We start from the raw sequence: 25298 nt of genomic DNA on the forward strand, positions 1-25298 counted from the left end.
ACTGACACAGATTTAATAACTTGCCCAAGGTCCACAGTAAGTGGAGGATCTGGCTCCAAAACCCATCTGAATGATTGCTGTAGTATGTCAAGGTGATCATTGAAATGAAACAGAGAAAAGCACACCTGGCTTCAGTTTCAGAGCCCAGTCCAGGCTAGAGCTCAAGAGACTGTATGTGTAGTGGGAAGATCATTTCGTTGGGGTCCGGAGACCCATTTCTGCTCACTCTGGAGTGACCATTTAGTGGCCTTGTCTACTCCAGATGGCTGTGTTTTGCAGGGAGTATCTCGGTCCCAAAAAGAGGGACCTACACCCTGGTCTTAAATGATCTGTAAGGTTCTTTCCAATATATGAGTTCTTAAACCCCAAAGAAGTAGAATCATGGAAAGTTACTCAGGCCTCAGCCGAGGAGGCCATGAATGTATGTGCATACATTCCCATACACACTTGAATGTGCCTAGAAAAAAGGATCTGTGAGGGTGCCTGCTAAACTTGTCAGTGGGTGTCTCCCCTCAAGGGTGGGGGTAAGGAGAAAAATTTCACTTTGTATTTATACTTCTATTTGAAATTTTCAACAAAAATGTGCTACTTCTGTATTATTAAGAACAACACAAAGGCGGGCGTGGCTCAGTCGGTTAAGCGTCTAACTTCAGCTCAGGTCATGATCTCACCATTTGTGAGTTCAAGCCCCACGTTGGGCTCAGTGCTGACAGTTAAGAGCCTGGAGCCTGCTTCAGATTCTGTGTCTCCCTCTCTCTGCCCCTCCCCCACTCACGCTCTGTCTCTGTCGCTGTCTCTCTCTCAAAAGTAAATAATAATAATAAAAAAAGAATAACATAAGGGCAAAAATTTGTAGATACATTGTAATTTTTCGTTAGATTACCAACAGTTTATGTATAAGTGAGTATTTCTAAGGGGAGATTTTGACAGTACTTGGAAGACTTGTTTTCAAGTATTTGAACCATTGTCTTATGTGTCGTTTCACCTTAAACTCATTCCACTCTGGGAGGTGCGGCTGTTTAGCCAGGAGACCCTTCGGCTCAGAGCGAGACAAAGGGAGGTGGTTGCCATCTTCAGGTATCTGAAGTGCTGGCAGCAAAGAGGAATCGACTTGTCGCCTCAGAGCAGAATTGCCAGCGGCACGTGGAATCGGCCCCGGGTGGGGTCCCGGCCCAACAGACAGTGGTGAAGGGTGGGGCCGTCTCCCTGGGGTCGGGCTACTGTGCTGCCACGTAAAAGTCCTGTTGGCTCTTAGGTATTTACTTTGTACCTGCCACCCTACTAAACGTTTGACTGTGATTCCCAGGATTGCTGCAGGCAGATATTCTGTGTCCTTCTTACCAATATGATACCTCGTTTTGTTTTCTTGTCTAAATGAATTTGCAGAACAACGTTAAGTAACGGCAATTTAAAAATATAGTTGTGTGTGTCTGCGTTGTGACATTAAATACCTGTGGGGCCCCTACTTGTGTTCTCGGTTTTAATGCCTCTATTTGTAGATACACAGAGGTCTCAGGGCACCTGGGTGGCTCAGTCAGTTATGCTTTTGACTTCAGGTCATGATCTCACGGTTCATGAGTTCAAGCCCCGCGTCGGGCTCTGTGCTGACAGCTCTGAGCCTGGAACCTGCTTTGGATTCTGTGTCTCCCTCTCCCTCTGCCTCTCTCTCTCTCTCAAAAATAAATAAACATTAAAAAAAAAAAAAAAAGAAAGAAAAAAACCCCCAGAGGACTCTCTGTCTCCTCAGAAGGGGTAGAAGGAGTCTTCTGTTCAATTTTGTATATACATTTAAGATCTATATTGTAGGGGCGCCTGGGTGGCTCAGTCAGTTAGGCGTCCGACTTGGGCTCAGGTCATGATCTCAGTTTGTGAGTTCGAGCCCTGCATCGGGCTCTGTGCTAACAGCTCAAAGCCTGGAGCCTGCTTCAGATCCTGTGTCTCCTTCTCTCTCTGCCCCTCCCCCACTTGTGTCCTGTCTCTCTGTCTCTCAAAAATAAATAAATGTAAAAAAAAAAAAAAGATTTCTATTGTATACATTGGCATGTTCTTGCCATTATTCTAAAACATATCACATGTTTGTCAGGGGTCAGAGTAGTTGTAAAGTTTTGGGTGAAGTACCTGTAGAGTTTGCTATCTAGTATTTTCGTGATTATTCTAAAACTGTATTTTGAATATGTACTTCTTTTTTTTTTTAATGTTTATTTATTTAATTTGAGAGAGACAGAGGAGAGAGAGAAGAGGCCAGTGGAGGAGGAGCAGAGAGGGAGAGGGAGAGAGAGAATCCCAAGCAGGCTCCACACTGTCAGTGCAGAGCCTGATGTGGGGCTTGATCTCACAAACTGTGAGATCGTGACCTGAGCCAGATGCTTAACTGACTGAGCAACCCAGGCGCTCCTGTACTTCTTCCTAATAGGTTTTTACATTATGTTAACGATCTTTATTAGTGGAAGCGACATGTCATAATTTTCATAAGGAAATAATTCCTTGTCTGTATGAACAACATACTTTATAGTGACACCATAATAGGTGCCTTTTATGGAATGCCAGGCACTTACTGACCATTGTATCTCACTGATCTTTATAACGGGTCATTAGAGTATTATACTTCTAATTTTGCGGGTGAGAAAACTGAAGCCTGAAACATGTTAAACTTGCCCAAGTTCACACAGTCAGCAAATGCCTGAACCTGAAGTTTCCCTGCTCTAACTTTAGAACTTCGCGTGGTACTTTCTGTTTTTTAATTGTGAGAGGTGGAGGTGACCTTTGCTTGAGTAACTAACCTCTATATTCAAGAGGGTGTCTTTTAGAAGAACTGCTCCTATTCAGCCAGAATGACTCTGGAAGCTCCCTGTACTTTGGGTTGGTAAAGAGGAGGGCAGCTGTGGCCTGAGTTTAGACTCCCTTAAATCTCTCTGTAGAATATGGTGGCACTTCTTCTGATCTGGTGGCACGGGACTTACGGTGCACCTGTTCGGGGCAGAGCATTAGAATATTTGAATCCCCCATAGTTTTAAGGTCTTTGGTAATGCTCACATTTCTCCCCCAAACTTCCAGCCCAGCTAATATTAGTCATGCTGTTTCAGATATTTTGGTGTTCCATGGCCTTAAGTGTCCTGACACATGTCACTGTGAAAGGCAGTAATGGGTGCCAGGGCTATAAGGGCAGGGCTTCACAAGTGGGGAAAGGGCTTGCAGCTATCCCTAGAGCCAGTGCTTTGGAACCAACTCCAGTTGGTATCTTGGGTGCATGTGATGAAGATGTCCCAGATAATCTTAGATACTTGCTATTTTCCTTGAGTTTGGGAGTCATGCAGGATCTAGAGCATGTGGTTGAGAAGGAACCTATTTGCTTAACCCCTTGTCCATGCGGGAAGCAGAGTCCTAGGGCTGTGGTCTTCACGATTATAGAGAAGTTGAAGCTGCCCTAGTGTCTTCTGTCCCATCTATATAAACTGGGTGGGTGACGGGGTGGACACGTTGGCTGTTGATGCACAGTTTGGTATGTAGAAACAAGACCTGCTGGTTGGACCAGCCTCAGAAGGTTTTGTTGTTTCTTTCCATACAAAGAGAACTTACAAGAGAGATGAAATGTGATTGCCAGGGATTATTTGTGAGGAAGTAGCCCAAGCTACTTGATTCTTAATGCTAAAATGGGCTCTAATCCTTGTTTCCTTTTTGGTATTGGATTAGAAAAATGTAGGGCAGCATTAGAATCGGCCGTTAACAATACCCAGGACAAATATATCTCCTGAGAATTTTGGAACGGCAGTAACCAAGCAAGAAGGATTGAAGTCCAGATTTTTACCTCCAGCTGAAGTCACTCTTCCAAGCTCCAGAGCCACCTCCAGCTACCTGCTCATATCAACCTTCAGATATCTCTTAGCCTTCTCAGTCTTTTTTTTTAAATAACTTTTTTTTAATGTTTATTTAATTTTGAGAGAGCGCAAGCAGGGGAGGGGCTGAGAGAGGGGGCCAGAGGATCCGAAGCAGGTTCTGCACTGACAGCAGTGAGCCCGATATGGGGCTCGAATTCACGAACCAGGAGATCACGACCTGAGCTGAAGTCAGATGCTCAACCGACTGAGCCACCCAGGTGCCCCTCAATCTTTAATCAAAAAAGGACTCTGGGTTCCCCTGGGTGGCTCAGTCGGTTGAGCATCCGACTTCGGCTCGGGTTATGATCTCACCACTTGTGAGTTTGAGCCCCACATTGGGTTCTGTGCTGACAGCTCAGAGCCTGGAGCCTCCTTGGGATTCTGTGTGTGTCTCTCTCTCTGCCCCTTCCTCGCTTGTGCTCCGTCTCTGCCTCTGCCCCTCCCGTGCTCTTGCTCTGTTTCTGTGTCTCTCTCAAAAATAAACATTAAAAAAAGAGAGTACTCTCGGTATTCTCCTACAAATCAGTTCTCCCTTTAAATCTTTTCTCTCAATATCTCCAAATGTCTCACATCAGTTTCTTTGCTTGAGCCCAAAACCCAGGAGTTATGTCTCTCTTCCCCTTCCTCACACCCCCCACAACCGATTCAGCAGCTAGCCCTGTTGATTTTACTTCCAAAATATATCAAATCCATCCACTTCTTGCTATGACCCCTGCCACCAATCATGGTTAGCTGATTGCAGAGGCCTCCTAGCTCTGCGCCCTGCTTTCATTCTCATCCCTTCCAGTCTCCCCTCTACAGCATTTCAGATCATATTTCTGCCTTCAGTGGCTTTCCAGTGCGCTTCGGATAAAATCATATTCCCTGTCAAGGCCCTATATGATCTGGCCTCCAACCTCAGCTTATACCGTCTCCACTTCCAAGAAGATGTCAAGTTCTTTTTCCTTTTTCCAGCCCAAGCCTTTGTGCCTGCTCCTTCTTCCCAGCTTTTGAATGGCTGGCATCTTCCTTGTGAGGTTCACTTCCTCAGAGAGTCCTTGCCTGGCCCCCTGGTAAAGGTAGCTGTCCACACCTGTTTTTTTCTCTCATAGTCTTTGTTTATTTAACTCAGAGAGAACTTATGAGAAGCTGAGATTGCCCTCTATTCAACGTCTGCTTCCTCCACCAGGGTGTAAGTGCCATGGGAGCTGCACCGTATCTTCTGTGTATCCTTCCTGGTGCCTGGTCCACTGCAGGGCAAACAGTGGTTACTCAGCTAATGTTATCGAATGTAAGACTGGATCAATGAATGGATATGTTACTATATCATTATTTCTAATGAGTACATTGTATTCCATTATATTAACGTAACCTAATTGACTTAACCACTGCCTTATTATTGGATGTATTCGTTACGAATTTTTCACCACACTGAAATATGGGAAATAATCTAAATGGCCATTGGGGAAATTGTTGACTAAACTAGGGACTATTATGCAGGCATTTAAAATCAGGAAACATTTCTATTAGTATGGGGCAATGAGCTTATTCATGAAAAAAGCATAATACAAAATTATACAGCATGATCTTAACTATGTTGAGGTGCATAGAAAAAGCTAGCAGGAAATAAACTAAAATGCTAATTATGTACTTCAAGTTGGCAAGATTACAGGTGATTTTTCTTTTTCTTGTTTTTTTTATGTGCACAAGTAATACATGATATTTTTTTCTTTATACTTTTTTGTGTTTTCCATGCTTACTGCTGTGTGTGGCTTTTTTTTCTTTTTTAATTTTTCTTTTTTAAATGTATTTTTTAATTTGCATCCAAGTTAGCATATAGTGCAACAATGATTTCAGGAGTAGATTCCTTAATGCCCTTTACCCATTTAGCCCATCCCGCCTCCCATAACCTCTCCAGCAACCTTCTGTTTGTTCTCTATATTTAAGAGTCTCTTATGTTTTGTCCCCCTCCCTGTTTTTATTTTTTGCTTCCCTTCCCTTATGTTCATCTGTTTTGTCTCTTAAAGTCCTCATATGAGTGAAATCATAGGATATTTGTCTTTCTCTGACTAATTTCGCTTAGTGTAATACCCTCTAGTTCCATCTGTGTAGTAGTTGCAAATGGCAAGATTTCATTCTTTTTGATTGCTAGTAGTCCTTTGAATATATATATGTATGTGTATATATATATATATATATATATATATATATATATATACCACATATTCTTTTTTTTTTTAATGTTTATTTATTTTTGAGAGAGACAGAGCATGAGCAGGGAAGGGGCAGAGAGAGAGGAAGACACAGAATCCAAAGCAGGCTCCAGGCTCCAAGCTGTCAGCACAGAGCCCAACACAGGGCTCGATCTCGTGAACCACGAGATCATGACCTGAGCCGAAGTCAGATGCTCAACTGACTGAGCCACCCAGGTGCCCCATATACCACATCTTGTTTATCCATTCATCCATCAGTGGACATTCGGGCTCTTTCCATACTTTGGCTATTGTCAATAGTGCTGCTATAAACATTGGGGTGCATGTGCCCCTTCGAAACAGCATCCCTGTATCCCTTGGATAAATACTTAGTAGTGCAATTGCTAGGTCATAGGGTAGTTCTATTTTTAATTTTTTGAGGAGCCTCCATACTGTTTTCCAGAGTGGCTGCACCGGTTTGCATTCCCACCAGCAGTGCAGAAGAGATCCTCTTTCTCCACATCCTCACCAACATTGTTGTTGCCTGAGTTGTTAATGTTTGCCATTCTGACAGGTGTCAGGTGGTATCTCATTGTGGTTTTGATTTGTATTTCCCTGATGATGAGTGATGTTGAGTATTTTTTCATGTGTCAGTTGACCACCTGGATGTCTTCTTTGGAGAAGTGTCTGTTCATGTCTTTTGCCCATTTCTTCACTGGGTTATTTGTTTTTTGGGTGTTGAGTTTGATAAGTTCTTTATAGATTTTGGATACTAACCCTTTATCTGGTATGTCGTTTGCAAATGTCTTCTCCCATTCCATCAGTTGCCTTTTAGTTTTGCTGATTGTTTCTTTTGCTGTGCAGAAGCTTTTTGTTTTAATGAGGTCCCAATAGTTCATTTTTGTGTGTGGCTTTTTATAATCAAGTAAAAAGTTTTTAAAAATTTTAGGAAACTTTTATGATAAATCAGACTATTGAAGATCATAAAAAGCAGAATTCAGAACCATTGTGCTCTAGAGAATGACCTAAATGTTTGAAACATGCTTGTTGGTGACAACTGCTCACCTTTGAGTCCTTCCAGGCCTGTGTATTACCTGGATTTAGGAAGAATGGCGAAAGTGGTATTTGCTGTGAAGACTCCATGGCTGGGTAGACCTGTGTGTGGTGTGGCATTTATAGGAACTGTGGCTTATCAAAATGGTGATTTTGGTTGGGGGCATCCCACGGATGTACTCAGGGTTAGAAAGTCATCACAACTGCCTTTCACATCTGTTTTTGGAGCTTGAGGGGAGGCCCATATGGCCTGAGGGATTGTCATAGCCTCTTAACTACTTCATTTAAGGCAGTGGTTCTCAAACCTGAGATCCGGTGGGGAGTCCTGGAGCAAAGCTGTCTTCATAATAAGACTAAGATGTTATTTGCCTTCCCTCTTACTCTCTCGCAAGTATACAGTAGTTTTCCATATGCTGTATGCTCCATAACAGATTGCAGAAGCAGGTAGGAGAACCCAGTTGTTTTTTTAGGAAGCCAGACATTAAAGAGAATTGTGAAAATGTAAAAAAAAAAAAAAAAACAAAAAAACCCCACCAATATTCTCACTAAAAATTGTTTTATTTTAGACAGTCTAGTTACATTTAATTAAAATGCTATCTCCGTTAACATATAATGGTTTTGTTTGTTTGTTTAAAGTAAGCTCTATACCCAACATGGGGCTTGAACTCATGACCTGGAGATCAGGAGTCAGCATGCTCTACATACTGAGCCAGCCAGGCACCCCTTTTGTTATTTTATTTTATTATTTTTATTTTTTTTTTACATTTATTTGTTTTTGAGAGACAGAGACAGAGCACAAGTCGGGGAGGGGCAGAGAGAGAAGGAGACACAGGATCTGAAGCAGGCTCCAGGCTCCAAGCCGTTAGCACAGAGCCCGACGCAGGGCTCAAATTCACAAACTGTGAGATCACAACATGAGCTGAAGTTGGACGCTTAACCAACTGAGCCACCCAGGCGCCCCATATTTTATTTTATTTTATTTTTTAATGTTTATTTACTTTTGAAAGAGAGACAGAGCATGAGCAGGGGAGGGCCAGAGAGAGAGGGAGACACAGAATTCGAAGCAGGCTCCAGGCTCTGAGCTGTCAGCACAGAGTCCAATGCGAGGCTCGAACTCATGAGCCATGAGATCATGACTTGAATCCCCAAGTTGGATGATTACGAGCCACCCAGGCACCCCACCCCTCTTGTTATTTTAAATGAATTAGTGGATACTTAAAAAATTTCTCAGCTTAATTTTTTTTTTTTTTTTTAAGTTTATTTCTTAGAGAGTACAAGTGGGAGAGGGGTGGAGAGAGAGAGAATCCCAAGCAGGCTCCGCATTGTCAGCGCAGAGTCCAGTGTCAGGCTTGAACCCATGAAACTCGAGATCATGATTTGAGCCATAACTAAGAGTCAGATGCTTAACCAACTAAGCCACCCAGGTGCCCCTCAGTTTAATTTCTAATGTGGTAAACATCTATTGATATTTACCTAACAAACACTCTTTGGAGTCCTAAATTTTTAAGAGTGTAAAGTCCTGAAACCAAAAAGTTTGAGAACTGCCAAATTAAAGAAACAGGAAGACAGGTGCCTGACTGGCTCAGTCAGTAGAGCATGTGACTCTTGATCTCAGAGTCGTGAATTCCAGCCCCATGTTGGGCCTTGAGCTTACTTAAGAAAAAAAAAAAAAATTAAGAATAAAGGAACAGGAACAGTTTGTGGTAATTTGATTATGGCTCAGTAAGCAGATTGGTTGAATTGCATGACAAAGAAAACAAAGCCTGCTGGGGAGAAATGACCTAGTCTAACATAATAGGCAGTTGTTGAAAGTCCTTGACATTACTTTAAGTTTTCCTCCCTCCTTCCCTGCTTCCTTCCTTACTTTGTTTTTTTCCCTCTCTCCTTTTTTAGAGATCATGCATGATGTGATAAAGAAGGTAAAGAAGAAGGGGGAGTGGAAGGTAAGTAGAGGAAGCACAATTAATGGCCTTGACATTCATGTGAAAATAGAAGAATGGTGAAAGTTTAAGAAAGTGGAGTTGGAGGAAAGGTATATAAGTAGGAAATCAAAGACTTTGCTGTGTCCAGAGAGTACAGAAAAAGGTGATCCACTGTGCCTCGTTATTATGTAGTCCTGGTTAAGAAATCTGGCCATAAGCTTCTCTTAAAGATCACCTGGTGGGACACTTACCAGTGGAGCTCTTTTATTCAAACAAAATCTTAACCCAGCACCCCTTCTATAAAGCAGAAGAAGGTGAAATTATTCTACTTGCTATGGGTGAGAAAGAAGGAAGCCCCTCTGGTGGCCCTGAAGCATCTCCATGGAGCCCAGGCAACTGGTCCAACCATTTATCTGTAACTACAGAAGACCAAAAAAGGAAGCTTGTTTATTCATAGAACAGTGAGAGAAACGCTGGAGGCAAATGCTTAAGCCAGTCAGATTGATTACATCCTCAGTTACCGGAGTGGGTGATTCAAGTGGGAAGGTATGCTGTGCTCCATTCTGAAAGTCCCTTGGTTGTCTGAGATTGGGCATTATACTGGCCAGGGGAACATGCAGTTTTACTTGAATTCCCCTGTGTGTCTTTGGAGGATTTATGCCAATCATTCTTGCCCCTAAGTTGTCCCACAGTCAGGAGCCCACACATTTTCAAGTTCACTCGGTCCAGGAATGACAGAGCTGCTTGGTACAGAAGGATTTTGGTGTCCTCTTCAGCCCTGTGAGATTCTGTTTTAGCCAGCACATCTCATCCTTATCACCCAGGGTGGAGGCCATGTGGCAGGAACTCTTTATACATGTCCTCTTTCTCTCTTACCCTTCCCATCAGGAATAGATTTACGGACTGGTGAACTTTGATCTTGAGAAAGTTGACTCATAAAGTAAAAACGAATTGGTTCTTAGAGCTTTCCGCTCCACATTGTGTCTGGCTCCTGTTACCTCAGTTTGTGTCATTAAAGAGGAAGAGAAGTAGCCTTATTTTAGATCCCAGCTTCTTCTTTCAACTGTGGGCTGAATGGAGATGGGAAGTTAGCTGACGAATTGCAGGGATGAAGCTTTTAGACCAAGCCTGGTATGTTCTCGTTCTCCCAGTGTGGACTGAGGTAGAGTATGCTCCCAGACCGCACCCCTGCCGGTACATCCTAATGATGTTGACGACAAAGGCCTCCCCTTCCATGCCATTTATGTAGCACGGGTGTTCCTTCTCCTTGTAAAAAAATAATCTCCAATACAGGTTTCTCTGAGTGTGGGTGCTGTAGATGAGTCAGTCTTTCTTGCTTGCTTTCTTGCTTTTCTATGAGTAGTCATTTTCTTTATCATGGAAAAACCTTAATTTTTTTAAGTTGATACAATTAAGTCAAGTTACCGAGAACAAACTCTAACTCCTAGAAGGTTAGGTCTGGGTGTGGTGTGGGAGATAAAAGCTAGCATGTATCTCAGCAAACTTCTGGCCCATCAGAAATATTTATAACTTAATATTCTGTATTTCTGGGGCGCTTTTTGAAGTGTGACGTCGTAAGCTGATGAGAGAATCGTGACAGGTCCCATGTAGGCTGTAAGCTGTTCTTTCTGCTTCCAGGTGCTGGTGGTCGATCAGCTGAGCATGAGGATGTTGTCCTCCTGCTGTAAGATGACAGACATCATGACCGAGGGGATAACAAGTGAGTGCAGCTCTCTCTGTCCTTGAGTGACGGTCAGGCCTTCTCCTTGCGGCAAGCTTTCCTCCTCCCCGTTTGTTGTTATCTCACTTGACTTCAGATTCTTCCAACAACATGCGTGGTAAGACTGCAAATTCTTGAGAGAGACCCAGGGCTTTCTGGTTCATCACTAAATTCCCAGCACGGATGCAGTACTAGATGATCATGAAATATCCGGAAGGAAGGTTGAATCAAGGGGGGAAAAGGCAGGCCACCAATGGAAACAACGCACGAAAGACCCAAACAGGCACCTAACAGAAGAAATCCAAACGGCCAATAAATACGTGCGAAATTGCCCGCCCACATTAGTTGGTTGAAACCAGAATGAGATCTTGCTATACACTCATCAGATTGGAATATTAAAATTCTGATAATGCCAAGTGACAGATGAGATGTAGAAAGATAGGAACTCCTATATGACGGGGTGTCCACTGATGCAGTTACTTTGAAAAACACAGACAGTGTCCAGTAGAATTGAAGTGTGTGTGCTCTGCAAGCCAGATGGTTAGACGTGTGTCCTCGACAACCTCAGGCTTGTGTGCCCAGAATGCACGTGCACGGATGTTCACAGAGCATTGTGTTTTGTTTTGTTTTTTGTTTTTTTAAAATTTTTTTTAACGTTTTTATTATTTTTGAGACAGAGAGAGACAGAGCATGAACGGGGGAGGGTCACAGAGACAGGGAGACACAGAATCTGAAACAGGCTTCGGGCTCTGAGCTGTGAGCACAGAGCCTGACGCGGGGCTCGAACCCACGGACCGTGAGATCGTGACCTGAGCCGAAGTCGGACGCTCAACCGACCGAGCCACCCAGGCGCCCCTCACAGAGCATTGTTAACATAGCCCCAGATTGGAAGCAACTAAAACACCCGTGAAGAGTAGGATGGTTAAATAAGTTATGGTATAGTCGCATAGCAGAATACTGTATAGCAACGAGAATGAATGAACTCTGACTACTCACAAGCACATGCATAGATCTAGTAAGTAATGTTGAGCGAAAGAAACAATATTTACAGTGTGCTTCAATTTATATAAAGTTCAAAACTAGGCAGAACTAAGCTATGCTGTTTTGAAATGCAGTGTATGTGGCAAAACCATGAAGAGACATGGTCACATCCAAGTCAGGATGGTGCTTCCCTTTGGAAGGAGGGGAGTGAGCACGTAGCAAGTGCATTTCTGTGAGTGCCGGCCCGTTCTGTTTCCTAACTGAGGTGACGCTTATGCAGGCCTTTACTTTTTTTTGTTTTAAGTTGGCTTATTTATGTTGAGAGAGAGAGACAGAGTGCACCGGAGGGGCAGAGAGAGAGGGAGAAAGAGAATTCCAAACAGTTTCAGCACTGTCAGCATGGAGCCCGATTCGGGGCTCGAAGCCACTAACCACGAGATCATGACCTTAGCCGAAATCAAGAGTCCGTTACTTAACCCACTGAGGCACCCAGGTACCTCACCCACAGAGTGGGTTACTTAACCCACGGAGGTGCCTGTAATTATTTGTATGTTTATGTTTTATTCACTCTTTGGAATGTGTGTTACAGTTTCACAACAAATAGGCTTTAAAATTTTTTTTTTAAATGTTTATTTATTTATTTATTTATTTATTTAATGTTTATTTTTGAGACAGAGAGAGAAAAAGAGTGGGGGAGGGGCAGAGAGAGGGAGACACAGAATCTAAAGCAGGCTCCAGGCTCCGAGCTGTCAGCACAGAGCCCAACGTGGGGCTCAAACTCATGAGCTGCGAGATCATGACCTGAGCGGAAGTCGGACGCCCAACCGACTGAGCCACCCGGGCGCCCCTAATGTTTACTTAGTTTTGAAGGAGAGAGAGAGAGATAGAGCGTAAACAGGGCAGGGGCAGAGAGAGAGGGAGACACAGAATCTGAAGCAGGCTCCAGGCTCTGAGCTGGACAGAGCCCGATGCAGGGCTCGAACCCACGAACTGCGAGATCATGACCTGAGCTAGAGTCGGACGCTTAACTGACTGAGCCACCGAGGCACCCCAAGAGGGATCATGGTTTTAATCTTTGAAACAGCATTGATTGAAAAGCATTCTCTTCTGAGCTATTGTTTCAAACAAGGAAGTTAACTTGTTTTTCCTGTTAAAAAAAAAAAAAAAGTGTTGGATGGAACACACCTGTTTTAATAATACATCTGTTTCAATGCATTTCCTAGTTTTTTTCCTAGGAAAAAAACACAGACTGTTGCTGGTCTTTGTCAAAATTATTACCAAATCACAATTACGGGAGGAAAAACTAAAAGGGTTGAGATTTCGTTAAGCTAAATGAATTTCATTCAAAGGTTTGTCCTTTATTCTAAGATTGTGTTGTTCCTATTGTTTGGTGTTAAAATATTTTCAAATTGTGAAATTATGGTAATAATGTATTGTGGACTTTCTTATTGATTAAATGTAAGTGAAATATATACATATGCATACATAATGTAATAATTTGGGGAGGTATAATCACACCTTGTGAGTCCTTCATTTTTAAAAACTTTTTCCAAATCCAGGTAATCTGTCATCAGAAACATAGTCCTATAAATGAGAATACATAGCTTTTAATGTGACTTTTTGTCATTCAGTGATCTAAGACCAGGCATTGCCCCTGTTTTGAGCTTGCAAAGCTATTTTTAAAAAAAATTTTTTAATGTTTATTTATTTTTGAGAGACAGAGACATAGCACAAGAGAGGGAGGGGCAGAGGGAGAGGGAGGCAGAATCCGAAGCAGGCTCTAGGCTCTGAGCTGTCAGCACAGAGCCCGATGCAGGGCTTGAACTCACACAAGATCATGACCTGAGCCAAAGTGAGATGCTTAACTAATTGAGCCACCGAGGCACCCCAAAGTTATTTTCTTCATTGAATTTTTAAAGCTATTTTTTTCTCTACCGAAGCAAAAGTTAAGGGGAGAAAGAGCCAAATGGAGCTAAGGAGCTTCTGATGAACAAGCAGCAGCACCCTGCCCCACTCTCTTCTCCCTCAGGGTCTACTCTTTCTTCTGGTTATTCTTTTGATATTTCTAGACAGAAACCTACATACACTGTTATCTTTGGATTCATCGATGGTGGATGTTATCTGTTGGCTTCCTGTGGTAGATGAGGGTTCAGCTCTCTCCCTACTGCACACAGACTTTTCCCTACCCTCAAACGTGGGTTCTAAAAAAGGTCCTTACTTGGCAGAATTGAAAAGTTAGCAATCCTACACTGAACCCCCAAAAGGTCTGGGGGTGAAGTATTATGGGCCTATGAAATTCAGAAGTCTACAGCCACTGGTAAAGTCGATGGTTGAAGGATTTTGGCATTTGGACATTATTTGGATGTTCAGATATCTTTGGATGATCACAATATTTGAAAAGTCTTTATAAATGTTACAAGGTATCATCCTACAGTGATGCTTTTATTTGCTTAAACCATCTGCATGGGAAGATAGCACCAAGTGATTGTGCTGTTCTCTCTTCGCTGGAAGACAGTACAGTGAGGTGGCACGTCTTAAGCTTTATCAGGTGGCTGGTAAGATGAGGATTATCCCAGAAGCCCTTCTTTCCAGGTGAAGTAGCTGACATAAATAAAAGAAACAAACCAAATGCCCATGGTTTAACAAAATATAATATTTAACCTTTGAGAAGCACAGTAGTATGTAGACGGCATGTTTAGAATATCTTCATGCGATATACAAAAGAAAATGATGGAAGCTACCTAATTGTTGATAAACTCAACCTGGAAATTCTAAAGGAATTGGGATTATTTAGGACAGATGAGAAAAAAAAATGAAGAGGCAGAATGAGGTAGGATTTTCCATTAAAAATTAAAAAAAAATTTTTTTAATGTTTATTTATTTTTGAGAGAGAGCACAAGTCAGGGAAGGGCAGAGAGAGAGAGGGAGACACAGAATCCAAAGCAGGCTCCAGGTTCTGAGCTACCAGCACAGAGCCTGAAGCGGGCTTGAACCCACAAACTGTGAGATCATGGCCTGAGCTGAAGTCAGAGGCTTAACCAACTGAACCACCCAGGCACCCCCTAAAAAATTTTTTTAATTAAAAAAAAAATTTAACATTTATTCATTTTTTTAATGAATTTTTTTATGTTTATTTGAGAGAGAGGGAGAGAGAGAATGAGCGGGGGAGGGGCAGTGAGAGAGGGAGACATAGAATCGAGGTGGGCTCCAGGCTCTGAGCTGTTGGCCCAGATCCTGATGCAGGGCTCAAACTCACAAGCAGTGAGATCATGACCTGAACCGAAGTCAGGTCACTTAACCGACTAAGCCATCCAGGCACCCCAAACATTTATTCATTTTTGAGAGACAGAAAGAGACACAGCACGAGCAGGGGAGGGACAGAGAGGGAAGGAGACACAGACTCTGGAGCAGGCTCCAGGCCCTGAGCTGTCAGCACAGAGCCTAATGCAGTACTCAAACTCACAGATCACGAGATCATGACCTGAGCTGAAGTTGGACGCTTAACCGACTACTGAGCCACCCAGGCGCCCCAAGGATTTTCGATTTTTAATCAAGAGATCAAAGACATTACTTAAACTGAAATGGGAGATACTTAGTGTGATAAAATTCCAGGTTTTCTAACATCTCGAGCCTTGTGAGACCGTGGAATGTGGTCCCTGCAGGGAAGGGGCAAATGATTCCCACCCCACACCCCATAGTTTTTTACCTGCAGCAGTCTGAAGGTGGCCTGTCTAGATTGTTTCTAGTTTTATGGTCACCACTTATGTTTTCTTACTGACTGGGCTGCTGTTTGTTGTCTAGTTGTGGAAGACATCAACAAGCGCAGAGAGCCGCTGCCCAGCCTGGAGGCTGTGTATCTCATCACTCCGTCTGAGAAGGTAAGTCCCGCCCCCAGGAGAGCTTTGGCTAAGGTTGCACGTGCTGGCTTGGTGCAGAGCATCTGACATTTCTAGGTTAAGCGCGCATTTAACACACTGCTCTGATTAAGCGTGCAGTCCACAGACACGGAAGGAGGGGTACAGTGTGCAGTCGGGGTGCATTAAGCTCTCTCAAACACAGCTGCTGTCCAGAAGGCTGGGTCCGGGTCTCTCCAGTTTCCCCCTCACGCACACCCTCTCCGGGGAGGAGACCCTCTGTGTCTGAGTAGTGACTCACCTCCGCAACTCTGGCATTCTATAATTTTGGGTCTGTTTTGTCAGTATCCAGGTTATGGCAAAATTGACCTGTCTTGTCATTTTAGGGGGGATTGGTTCAAACCGGTGTCCAGACAAGATTCACCTCCTTGCTTTTGTTTGATAGTTGCCTTAGGTCTCTTAATCTGTATAAATTCCTGCCAGTTTTCCATTCCTTTCTTTTCACTTTTGAAAACTGGCTTACAGCTGAGTTTTTGCAGATGCAACTAAATTGCCAGCACTTCATCAATGTGAGTTTCCTGGAAGGTTTTTGACCACTTTCCTCTTTTGTGAATATCTTCTCAGGAACCCAAGTTATAGTGGCTCCAAAGAACTGATGTGGTCTTCTGGAATGAGCTAAGGAGGATTTTGTTCATCTAAACTCTGAAACAGTCCTACTTTTAAGGCTTCAGAATTCTGTTATGGCCAAACATGAATTCTACATTAAAAAAATCCCCTGCTGTTTTGTCCAGGCAGCTTGGATTTAGCCCAGTTCAGATATAGGTCCACATTTGCTGGCAGAATTGGATTCAGTTCCTTCCTTTTCTCCCCCCTCTACAGTCTGTCCACTCTCTCATCAGTGACTTTAAGGACCCACCGACCGCTAAGTACCGGGCTGCTCACGTCTTCTTCACTGACTGTAAGTAGGGCTGGCAGTTCCCACCCCTGTCCTTCCTGGTTAGCGTCTCTGCACAGCAAGGCTGGTCAATAGGGAAGAAATGGTTCTTGCCACGTTTCTCCTGATCTTTTATTTTCTCTTCAGAAGATACATTGCCTAAGAGATAAAAATAAACACACGCAAATACAAACCTACTCAGTCATGCCGTCCTTCCTGATGAAAAATAGCACCTCTTCTAAGGACTAGAGGGCTGAGTGCTGAGAAGAAATGTCCAATGCTAGCTTTGATGTTTCACTGTATAGACTTCCAGATATCACCGTAAACTGTAGTGTATTTCCATCAGGTTTTCAGCTACAAAGATAGTCCAATCCAGTGGTGATCGTAGCAGACAGAACCTGCGTCATCATCCTGGGATTCGTTTTCATACTTTGTGGAGGTTTTTTGCACAGGGAGCCTCATGCAGAAGCGTCTTGGTCACTCTTTGTTAATAGCAAAGAGAGGGAGGGGTGGCCGAGCTGGCTAGCTCATGAGTTCAGCAACAACAGTGCGCCCTCCGTTCCTCTCTTTAGGGAAAGTCCCACAGAACTCGCCACTGAGAAAAGGAGGAAGGGTTCTTACGAAGAATAATTGTTTACTATCTGAATTCGGGTGAAAAACAGAGCAGGAACGTGACATTAGTAATAATAAACCAAAAAAGCATTTCTGGGAATCCGAAGCCATATGTTTGGCTCGGAAGAGCCCTTGGCAGTCCTGGTTTCCCCACAGGTGGGTCTCGTGTGCGGCTGAGTTCCTTCAAGGGTCCAGGAGAACTGCCTGTACTGCCTTTCCCGCCGGTTTCAATTTTCTTCCTTGTATTTTTCATTAACATGTCAGATGTGTGGTGTCTGTTCGTATCATAGGCCCTTTTCTTATCCCCTTCTTAATCTCTTATGGGGTTTTTTTTTTTCCTTTCCCTGATATCAGAAAGTAGTTTATTAGCTCTCAAATCTCAATCTTATTGCCATTTGTTTCTCTGTTATATGTGGAGGGCCTTTTAGGTGGCTTTACATTCCCTTTATACCTTATAGTTAGTGGATATCTTAGGATGGGACAAATGTTCCAGTTGCCTTCTTGAAATCCTAATAAAATAAAAACCCCACCAGACGTGTGCAACTGCTGAAATGAAGCAGCAAGCGGACAGGAAAGCCTGCTGTCTTTTGTCATATTCTTGCAGCTTGTCCAGATGCCCTGTTTAATGAGCTGGTGAAATCACGAGCAGCCAAAGTCATCAAGACTCTGACGGAAATCAACATTGCATTTCTCCCCTATGAGTCCCAGGTGAGGCTGAGTGGGGTGTGCATGGAAAATCTGGATCCTCGCTGCTCAATCAGGAACCCTGGCAAATCCTCAGAGGGGTGTGTGTAGTGAGGAGAGGTGGGGAGGAAGATTGTGTATTCAGAATTGCCGAATGACGTGCGTAAGTGGATGCTGATGGAAAGGAAGCAGAGTTCCTCAGGGGTCTGCCCGATGCCCTCATCTTACTCTCGGGTTATTTCTGATTTTTTTTTTTTCAGCCCTCACACCTTTCTTTGCATGCATTTCATCCTTGCTCGCAGCGTTCACTCCTGCTGGCTGACTCCTTGAATAAGCAAAAGGTAGCCAGTCCAAAATGAGCAGGGAAGGAGAGCAGGGGAAGGGGTCAGACAACACCCATCTGCTGCACAGGAGACTGGTTTTTGCAGAGATAACCTCCGCTCACACTCTGCCGGAGGAGCAGATGGTAGCCTTCGTCATTGGCTGTTAACACTTCAGATGCCAGAGCGCCGCCACAAACCTCTCCCCTTGGGAAGATTGTTAAGCTAGAAAAGGTGAAGCTGATTGTGAGAGAGTATACAGAATTTTTATGTTAGTTTTGCAAGATTGCTTAACGTGTCTTCTCCCGGCAAACAAGAAGCAAAAATGACAGGACTCCTAGGCGTTTTGCAAACGGTGAAAGATGACTGGCGTATTGCGTCTTTATAGATCAGCTTCTAGACACCGGAGAGGGACCTACTCTTAAGTAAGGAGGGATGGAAAACATTCAGTGTGAACTTTTTTTTAAGTTTATTTATTTTGATGGGCGGCGGGGACTGGGTCAGAGAGAGGAAGAGGGAATCCCACGCAGGCTCTGTGCTGTCAGTGCAGAGCCGGACACGGGGACTCAGACTCACAAGCTGTGAGAGCCGAGATCAAGAATTGGTCTCTTAACCGACTGAGCCACCCAGGCGCCCCAGTATAGCATGAACGTTTAAAGACAGTGTCTTTCCCTTAGCGCTTGACATAAAGCCTGTTCCTAGCTTGAAGGCAGGAATTTTTTTTCTCTGTGTGAGCCCACCTGGATTGGGCTCACACAGAGAGTGTATTCAACCAATATTACATTTCATGTATTTTTAAAAAGTGATAAATTTGTTTTTAACCTCAGGTTTTGTAGAAGATCAGGGTAGTTTATATAAGTGAGACTTTGAGAAAACACTGATAGCTGATGAGCTAGGTAATTTAAGAGGAGATGTTAAACTTCTAGAATAAGAAGAAAAATACAACATATTTATTATAAGGATAGGAAATTATTAAATCCATAAAAATCTTTATTTGCCCACAGTCACAGATAATTTCCAGCTTGCCCCTTACTTTATAAAAACTTACAATGGCCTATGAGGGCTTACACTACCCTCCTCTCCTGTTCTTCTGGCCTCATGGTTCATCAGACAGTCTGGGGACATGCCTGCCGCAGAGCCTTGGCATTAGCCGTTCCTTCCATGTGAAAGCCCCCTACTGGTCCTCACCTCCTTTAAGCCCTTGCTCCTACATCACCTTTTCAAGGAGGCCTGGTGTCCTCCCTGTCCAGTCCCCCAGGACTTCTTCCCCTGCTGAGTTGTGTTCTCACACACTTACCAGTTTCTCACATATCATGTAATTTACTTGTCATTATGTTTATTGTTTATTGTGTGCCTTCTCCTGTAAGATTGCAAACTCCTCGAGGACAGTCATGTTTTGGTCACCGATAGTTCCCAAGTGTTTAGCACAGTGCCTGGTCTGCAGCAGACACCCAGCACATATTTGTAGAATAAATGAAAACATGTTCTACAGACTCACTACCAAGGTTGGAGAAAACTCCCGAGAGCTCACCATTTTGCACGCTAACATGATATATATATATATATATATGTGTGTGTATATATATATATATATTTTTTTTTTCCCTTATTTCTTTTCCTTTTCAGGTGTATTCCTTGGACTCTGCTGACTCTTTCCAGAGCTTCTATAGTCCCCACAAGGCTCAGATGAAGAACCCAATACTGGAGCGCCTGGCAGAGCAGATTGCGACGCTGTGTGCCACCCTGAAGGAGTACCCGGCTGTGCGGTATCGGGGGTAAGGCAGCGGGCCAGTCTGCCTTCAGTGGCCTCTCGTGTGTCCACTGGGCGAGGAGCTTCCTTTTGCCTTGAGATTCCTCTGGCAGTTGTCCTAAGAGGGTTAAGATTTGAGTGTTCTTGCATTTATAATTCTTCCAACGTTTTTGATATTCTCTAAATTTTATCGTGAAATATAGTGCATACAGAAAAGGTCATGAAATATATATATTCAGTTACTTAATAGCTAAATTTGAACCCCTGTGTAACCACAACCCAGGTTTCCTGTGGGTTTTTTTTTGTTTTTGTTTTTTTTTAGCTCTTTCCAACCTTTAAAAACAAACACTATCTTTGCAGAAGGTGTCCCAGAGTAAGATAAAATACAAGGACAGTTCTCCAAAGGACATATTCCCCAGATTCTATAAAGTCATTCACGTATTACTTACCTGCTGTGTACTTATCCTGAAGCCACAGTCCCTGTCCTTAGGAGCCCTGATCTGGAAGGGTAGGTAGCATGCTTACCAACACGTGTGTGTGTAAGCTGTGCACACCCAAACTACGGCCCTGTAAGACCAGTGCTTGAGGGCAGTATAAGCTGAGGGCTAGGGCATCCCAAGTGGGGAGAGCCCTTCGAGCTGAGAGACCAGAGGTGACATTTAGGCTAGATCTTGAAGGGCAGGTTCAGATTCCAATAGACCAATGAGGAGTACAGGGCATTTTGTGTAGACAGTTGGCTCTTGCCATTGGGATGCGCAAATATTTGGAGTTGGGAAAACAAAGGATGAGTTTGAGGAGGGTTGGCAGTCTGGCACAGTGTCTGTGTAGGGCAGTGGGGCAAGATGAAGCCGCTCCTAGAGGCCCCGGATGCCACGTTTGGGATTGTGTCGGTCAATGGTTCTCCCTGGGAACCTTTGGGGGATTTGCACAGGGGAGCGAGTGCAGTGCTGTGGGAGTGAGAGCAGCAGTCAGGCAAGGAGACCCAGAAGGGGTGGCCACTGTAGGAGGAGCGGGGGGCCTGAACAGGCAGTGCTGAGGATCAGCATGGCCCCCTGTCCTGCCTGCCTCCTTGTCTGCTGGAATGTGCAGCCATGGAAGAATACCTCCCTCTATTCTTGATGTTTCCTGACAAAAGCCTGTGGAAGTTCAGAAATGGGGGGCTAGGCCATAGCTTCTGACAGGGTAAGGGGAGCTTGGAGTTCATTTGGGAGGAATGGGGCTGGGAACAGAGCTGCTTTAGCGCTGCGCCTGGCCAGGTGGCAGCAGCCACACTCTGTACAATCGGGAGGGGCCCCAGGAAGTGCTGTCAGGCCTGGCCAAGGGGAAAGGCCCACAGGGTCTCACTTGTACCTTTCTGGCTTCGCCAGCAGAGGCGCCTGGTGGCTCTGTCAGTTAAGCACCAGACTCTTGATTTCAGCTTAGGTCATGATCTCACAGTTCGTGGGTTCGACCCCCCTTGTCGGGCTCTGTGCTGACAGTGCAGAGCCTGCTTGGGATTCTCTCTCTCCCTCTCTCTCTGCCCCTCCCTTGCTGTGTTCTCTCTCTCTTAAAATAAATAAACTTAAAAAAATATGTATCCCCTGCAACAAAACAAAACAAGATCAAAGGAAATTTGAATTGTGGGAAGTGAGAGAATCAGGTGGGTCAGGCTCGGACAGGCTGATCACGGGAAAATGGTGGATGGCCGGTACCCTCTGTTGAAAGGTGGTCATTTTTCTGAAGCCAGTTGGAAAGATTACTTCTGTTTTCATCTAGATAGTTGTTGGGTTTTTTTTAGGTTTATTTATTTTGAGAGTGAGCAAGTGAGTAGGGAAGGAGCAGAGAGAGAGGGAGAGAGAATCCCAAGGAGGCTCCACTCTGTCAGCACGAAGCCCAGCGTGAGCTGAAATCAAGAGTCTGACGCTTAGGGGTGCCTGGGTGGCTCAGTTGGTTAAGCGGTGGGCTTCAGCTCAGGTCATGATCTCACGGTTTGTGAGTTCGACCCCGCATCAGGTTCTGTGCTGACAGATCAGAGACTGGAGCCTGCTTCAGATTCTGTGTCTCCCTCTCTCTCTCTGTCCCTTCCCTGCTCTCACTCTGTCTCTCTCTGTCTCAAAAATAAATAAAGATAAAAAAAAAAAAAAGAGTCTGACTCTTAACCAACTGAGCCACCTGGACACCCCTAGTTGTTGTTGTTGTTGTTGTTGTTGTTGTTGTTGTTGTTGTTGTTTTTAAGGAATTAGAAAATCATTTGTGTTCCAGGCACTGAGCAAATCTTTTTATTTTATTTGTCATTTGAAATTATATACGTAATACGTGACTATATTCTCAGTGTAGAAGAACAATTCAGGTGAAGCTCGTCTCCCTTGACCCTCCTTGCACTGTTTGGCCTTCCTCCCTGAGGCAGTCAGTGCCAGCAGTTGGGTGCACGGGCAGTTCACCCTATGTCACTCCTCCTTTGTCAGGGAATACAAGGACAATGCTTTGCTGGCTCAGCTGATCCAGGACAAGCTCGACGCCTACAAAGCCGATGACCCAACAATGGGCGAGGTAAGTCTGGACTTGGTCCACGTGGTTCTCTCGCCGATTGACCATAGTGTTTGTATGGCATTCCTGGGGACAGCTTGGTTCTGTTGCTCACAGAAAGTGCCTGGTGCCACTGTTCCTGCACATTGGCCTCCAGGGAGATGCTCAGGCCCTTGGGCAGGATGATAGAGATTTTGCTCAGCGTAGCCGCGGTGACCAACCTTTCTGTTTGCTGGGACTTTCCAGTGTTAGCACTGAAGGTCCTGTGTCCTGGGAACCCCTCAGTAGTACAGCACCCAAACCGGAAAATCAACACCGGTACCATCTCCAGCCCTTAATCCCACTTCACTAGTTTGTACACGTGCTCGCACGTGTGTTCAGTTCTGTGCAATTATATCACGTGTGTAGATTCATAGAACCACCACAGCAATCCAGACAGAGCTGTTCCATCGCTGCAAATCCCAGGTCCTGGGAACCCCCTTGGTCCCAGGCCGACCGGATGGTGGGTCACCCTATTTGTAGCCGAACCCAGATGGTAGTCTCTTTCATAAGCTCACCTTGGAGCCCAGCCACAGTTTTGGACCTGCTTGAAAGGATGCTCGTTATGAGATAGACACATTGGATTTTTGCATGGTGGGACTGGTGTTCTCGTCAAGCAGCAAATGGACTAGTCAGTGCTATTTTAGTAGGTTTTATCTCAGAGGTTCACTTCCTGGGGCTGCTTTTACAGGGGGGGACAGCCACGCCAGTGGGAGAGGCTGGAGTTGTATGGGTGGCTTGTGAAAGTCTTCCCCTGTGTCCATCCTTCCAGGGCCCAGACAAGGCGCGCTCCCAGCTCCTGATCCTGGACCGCGGCTTTGACCCCAGCTCTCCCGTGCTTCATGAATTGACCTTTCAGGCTATGAGTTACGACCTGCTGCCCATTGAAAATGACGTATACAAGTAAGTGTACACACCCAGCGTGGCTTTGCAGACAAACCAAACGCACCTCTTTCATCCTAGGGAATGCGGGTATGTTGATCCAGTCTTGCTAATAAGCCTGCAAGCTTTTCTGTGGATTCCCCAAGTCCACTTGGCATTAGCAGCCAGGAACTAGTGCCCCTTGTGGGGGAACAAGAGCTTTAGAACTTTAGTTCACGGCTCACATCACCTCAGCTCAGAGCCTGCTTGGAGGTGTTGATATGTTGGTGTGCGCGTGTGTGTGTGCGTGCGCGTGTGTGTCTATGTCTGTGCGTGCAAACGGATGCATATCTTGTTCAGGGTTCAGGCTTCTTAATTATAGATCGTGAAATATGACGATGATAAAATATGTCACCAGAAGTTTCTTACTGACCTTTATTTGTAGAAGAGCTGTTTTCTTCATTATAATAAACATTTTTCTTGGTAATAGTCATCCGAAACTTAATTTCTAAAAACGAGTATTTGTTTTTTTGGAAACAGACTGTATTATTTTCATGTCTTTTATTTTATCCTTTATTTTATAACATATTTTAATCATAAAGGTAGTGGTTTCAAAATGAAGGTTCTAAAAATATGACTGATTCTCAGTTTTCTTCCCCGTTGGTGCCTGTAATTCTTGCTTTCCTTTAGAGGTTCGTGATTTCACACGTAAAAATAGGCTGAGGACCTGTTGCAGGCAGCTGATTTTAAAACTGAAAATTTAAGTACCGCACATTTGCAGATGGTATCCCAGTCCTTCCCAGGGAGGAGTAAACGTGATCTTTGCTTTTCCCTTACGAGTCGTTCTGAACCCACCTTTAACCTGACTTGAGCACGTACTAGCTAACCCTGAAGATTTTAAAACAGCTTCGAGTCCATTGCCTTTGATTAGAACTCTGGGTCTCTGCCTTCCCGAGAGACTGCACCGTGTCAGTGCTGATGCAGCAGACCTGATACGGACCGTGCCCCATCGGATGGTCGGGGGCCTGTGGTAAAATCCTCCGTGCGACATCTGTCTGCTGAGGACTATAAGCTCTTATCTGTTACAAATCAGAGGGAATTGGATACATTTTGGGGGGACATATCCTCTCTAGGTACGAGACTAGCGGCATTGGAGAGGCCCGGGTGAAGGAAGTGCTCCTGGACGAGGATGATGACCTCTGGATAGCGCTGCGCCACAAGCACATCGCGGAGGTGTCCCAGTAAGATCCCTTTGCTCCATCCCTCCCCAGGGACCTCAGCCAGACCTCAGCCACCCCTGCCGCCCCAGCTCCAGGGCTCACTCCGTAGTACAGGGTGAAACCTTTCCCCAGATGGCAGTTGCTGATGTGCACGTTCTGGGCACTTGCACAGAGCTGGTCAGTGGATGAATTTGCCAACATGCTAACCAGTGATGATGACTCCCTTCTGATCTCAGCTCGAGTGACGCCAACTTCACTGAGTGAGAAAATCCATTCTGTGTTCAGGTTGCTCTTAGGATTTTTAGAAAACATCTGTAGCTCTCAGGAAATGCTGTATCAACACTGAACATTTAAAGCCGATTCCTTCCATTGAAACGCCCAGATTCTGCTACATCAATTTGATTTTCTTTTATATAGCCAGTGTGTAATCTTCTTCCCCTTTTGTCTTACCTAAAATTTCTAAGCAAGAGCTGGTGTGCACATATTGAATCTGTACCTTGCTCTCAAAATGTTTGTAACACCTGAATGTTGTTGTTGTTGTTTTTAATGAGAGAGAGAGAGAAAGAGAGAGAGAGAATATCTCAAGCAGAGTCCACGCTCAGCTCAGAGCCGGACACAATCCCACAACCCTGGGATCATGACCTGAGCCAAAATCAAGAGTCAGATGCTCAACCTATTGAGCTACCCAGGCGCCCCATAACAACAGACTATTTTATAAGACCTTTATGCTATCGAGAACAATTCTACTTTTGCAAAAAGATATTTTCTGGCTGTTACACTGAGTTGGTGATAGTCTT

The 25298-nt window shown here is 44.4% G+C and overlaps 1 protein-coding gene across 3 annotated transcripts in view; it reads left to right on the forward strand.

Annotated features, from left to right (window-relative positions):
• STXBP1 (syntaxin binding protein 1) overlaps positions 1-25298 on the forward strand; it is a 75064-nt gene that overhangs the window by 28047 nt on the left and 21719 nt on the right. For all 3 annotated transcript variants that reach the window (XM_019421065.2, XM_019421067.2, XM_019421066.2), the window contains exons 2-10: positions 8993-9042; positions 10660-10741; positions 15524-15600; positions 16456-16534; positions 17727-17830; positions 19753-19901; positions 22321-22405; positions 23193-23323; positions 24415-24522. In XM_019421065.2, the coding sequence (XP_019276610.1) occupies positions 8993-9042; positions 10660-10741; positions 15524-15600; positions 16456-16534; positions 17727-17830; positions 19753-19901; positions 22321-22405; positions 23193-23323; positions 24415-24522 (865 nt within the window). The remainder of the gene's footprint in view (positions 1-8992; positions 9043-10659; positions 10742-15523; positions 15601-16455; positions 16535-17726; positions 17831-19752; positions 19902-22320; positions 22406-23192; positions 23324-24414; positions 24523-25298) is intronic.

The sequence above is a fragment of the Panthera pardus genome, unplaced genomic scaffold, assembly GCF_024362965.1.
Source record: "Panthera pardus isolate Hobbes unplaced genomic scaffold, ASM2436296v1 HiC_scaffold_20, whole genome shotgun sequence".
Lineage (NCBI taxonomy): Eukaryota > Metazoa > Chordata > Mammalia > Carnivora > Felidae > Panthera > Panthera pardus.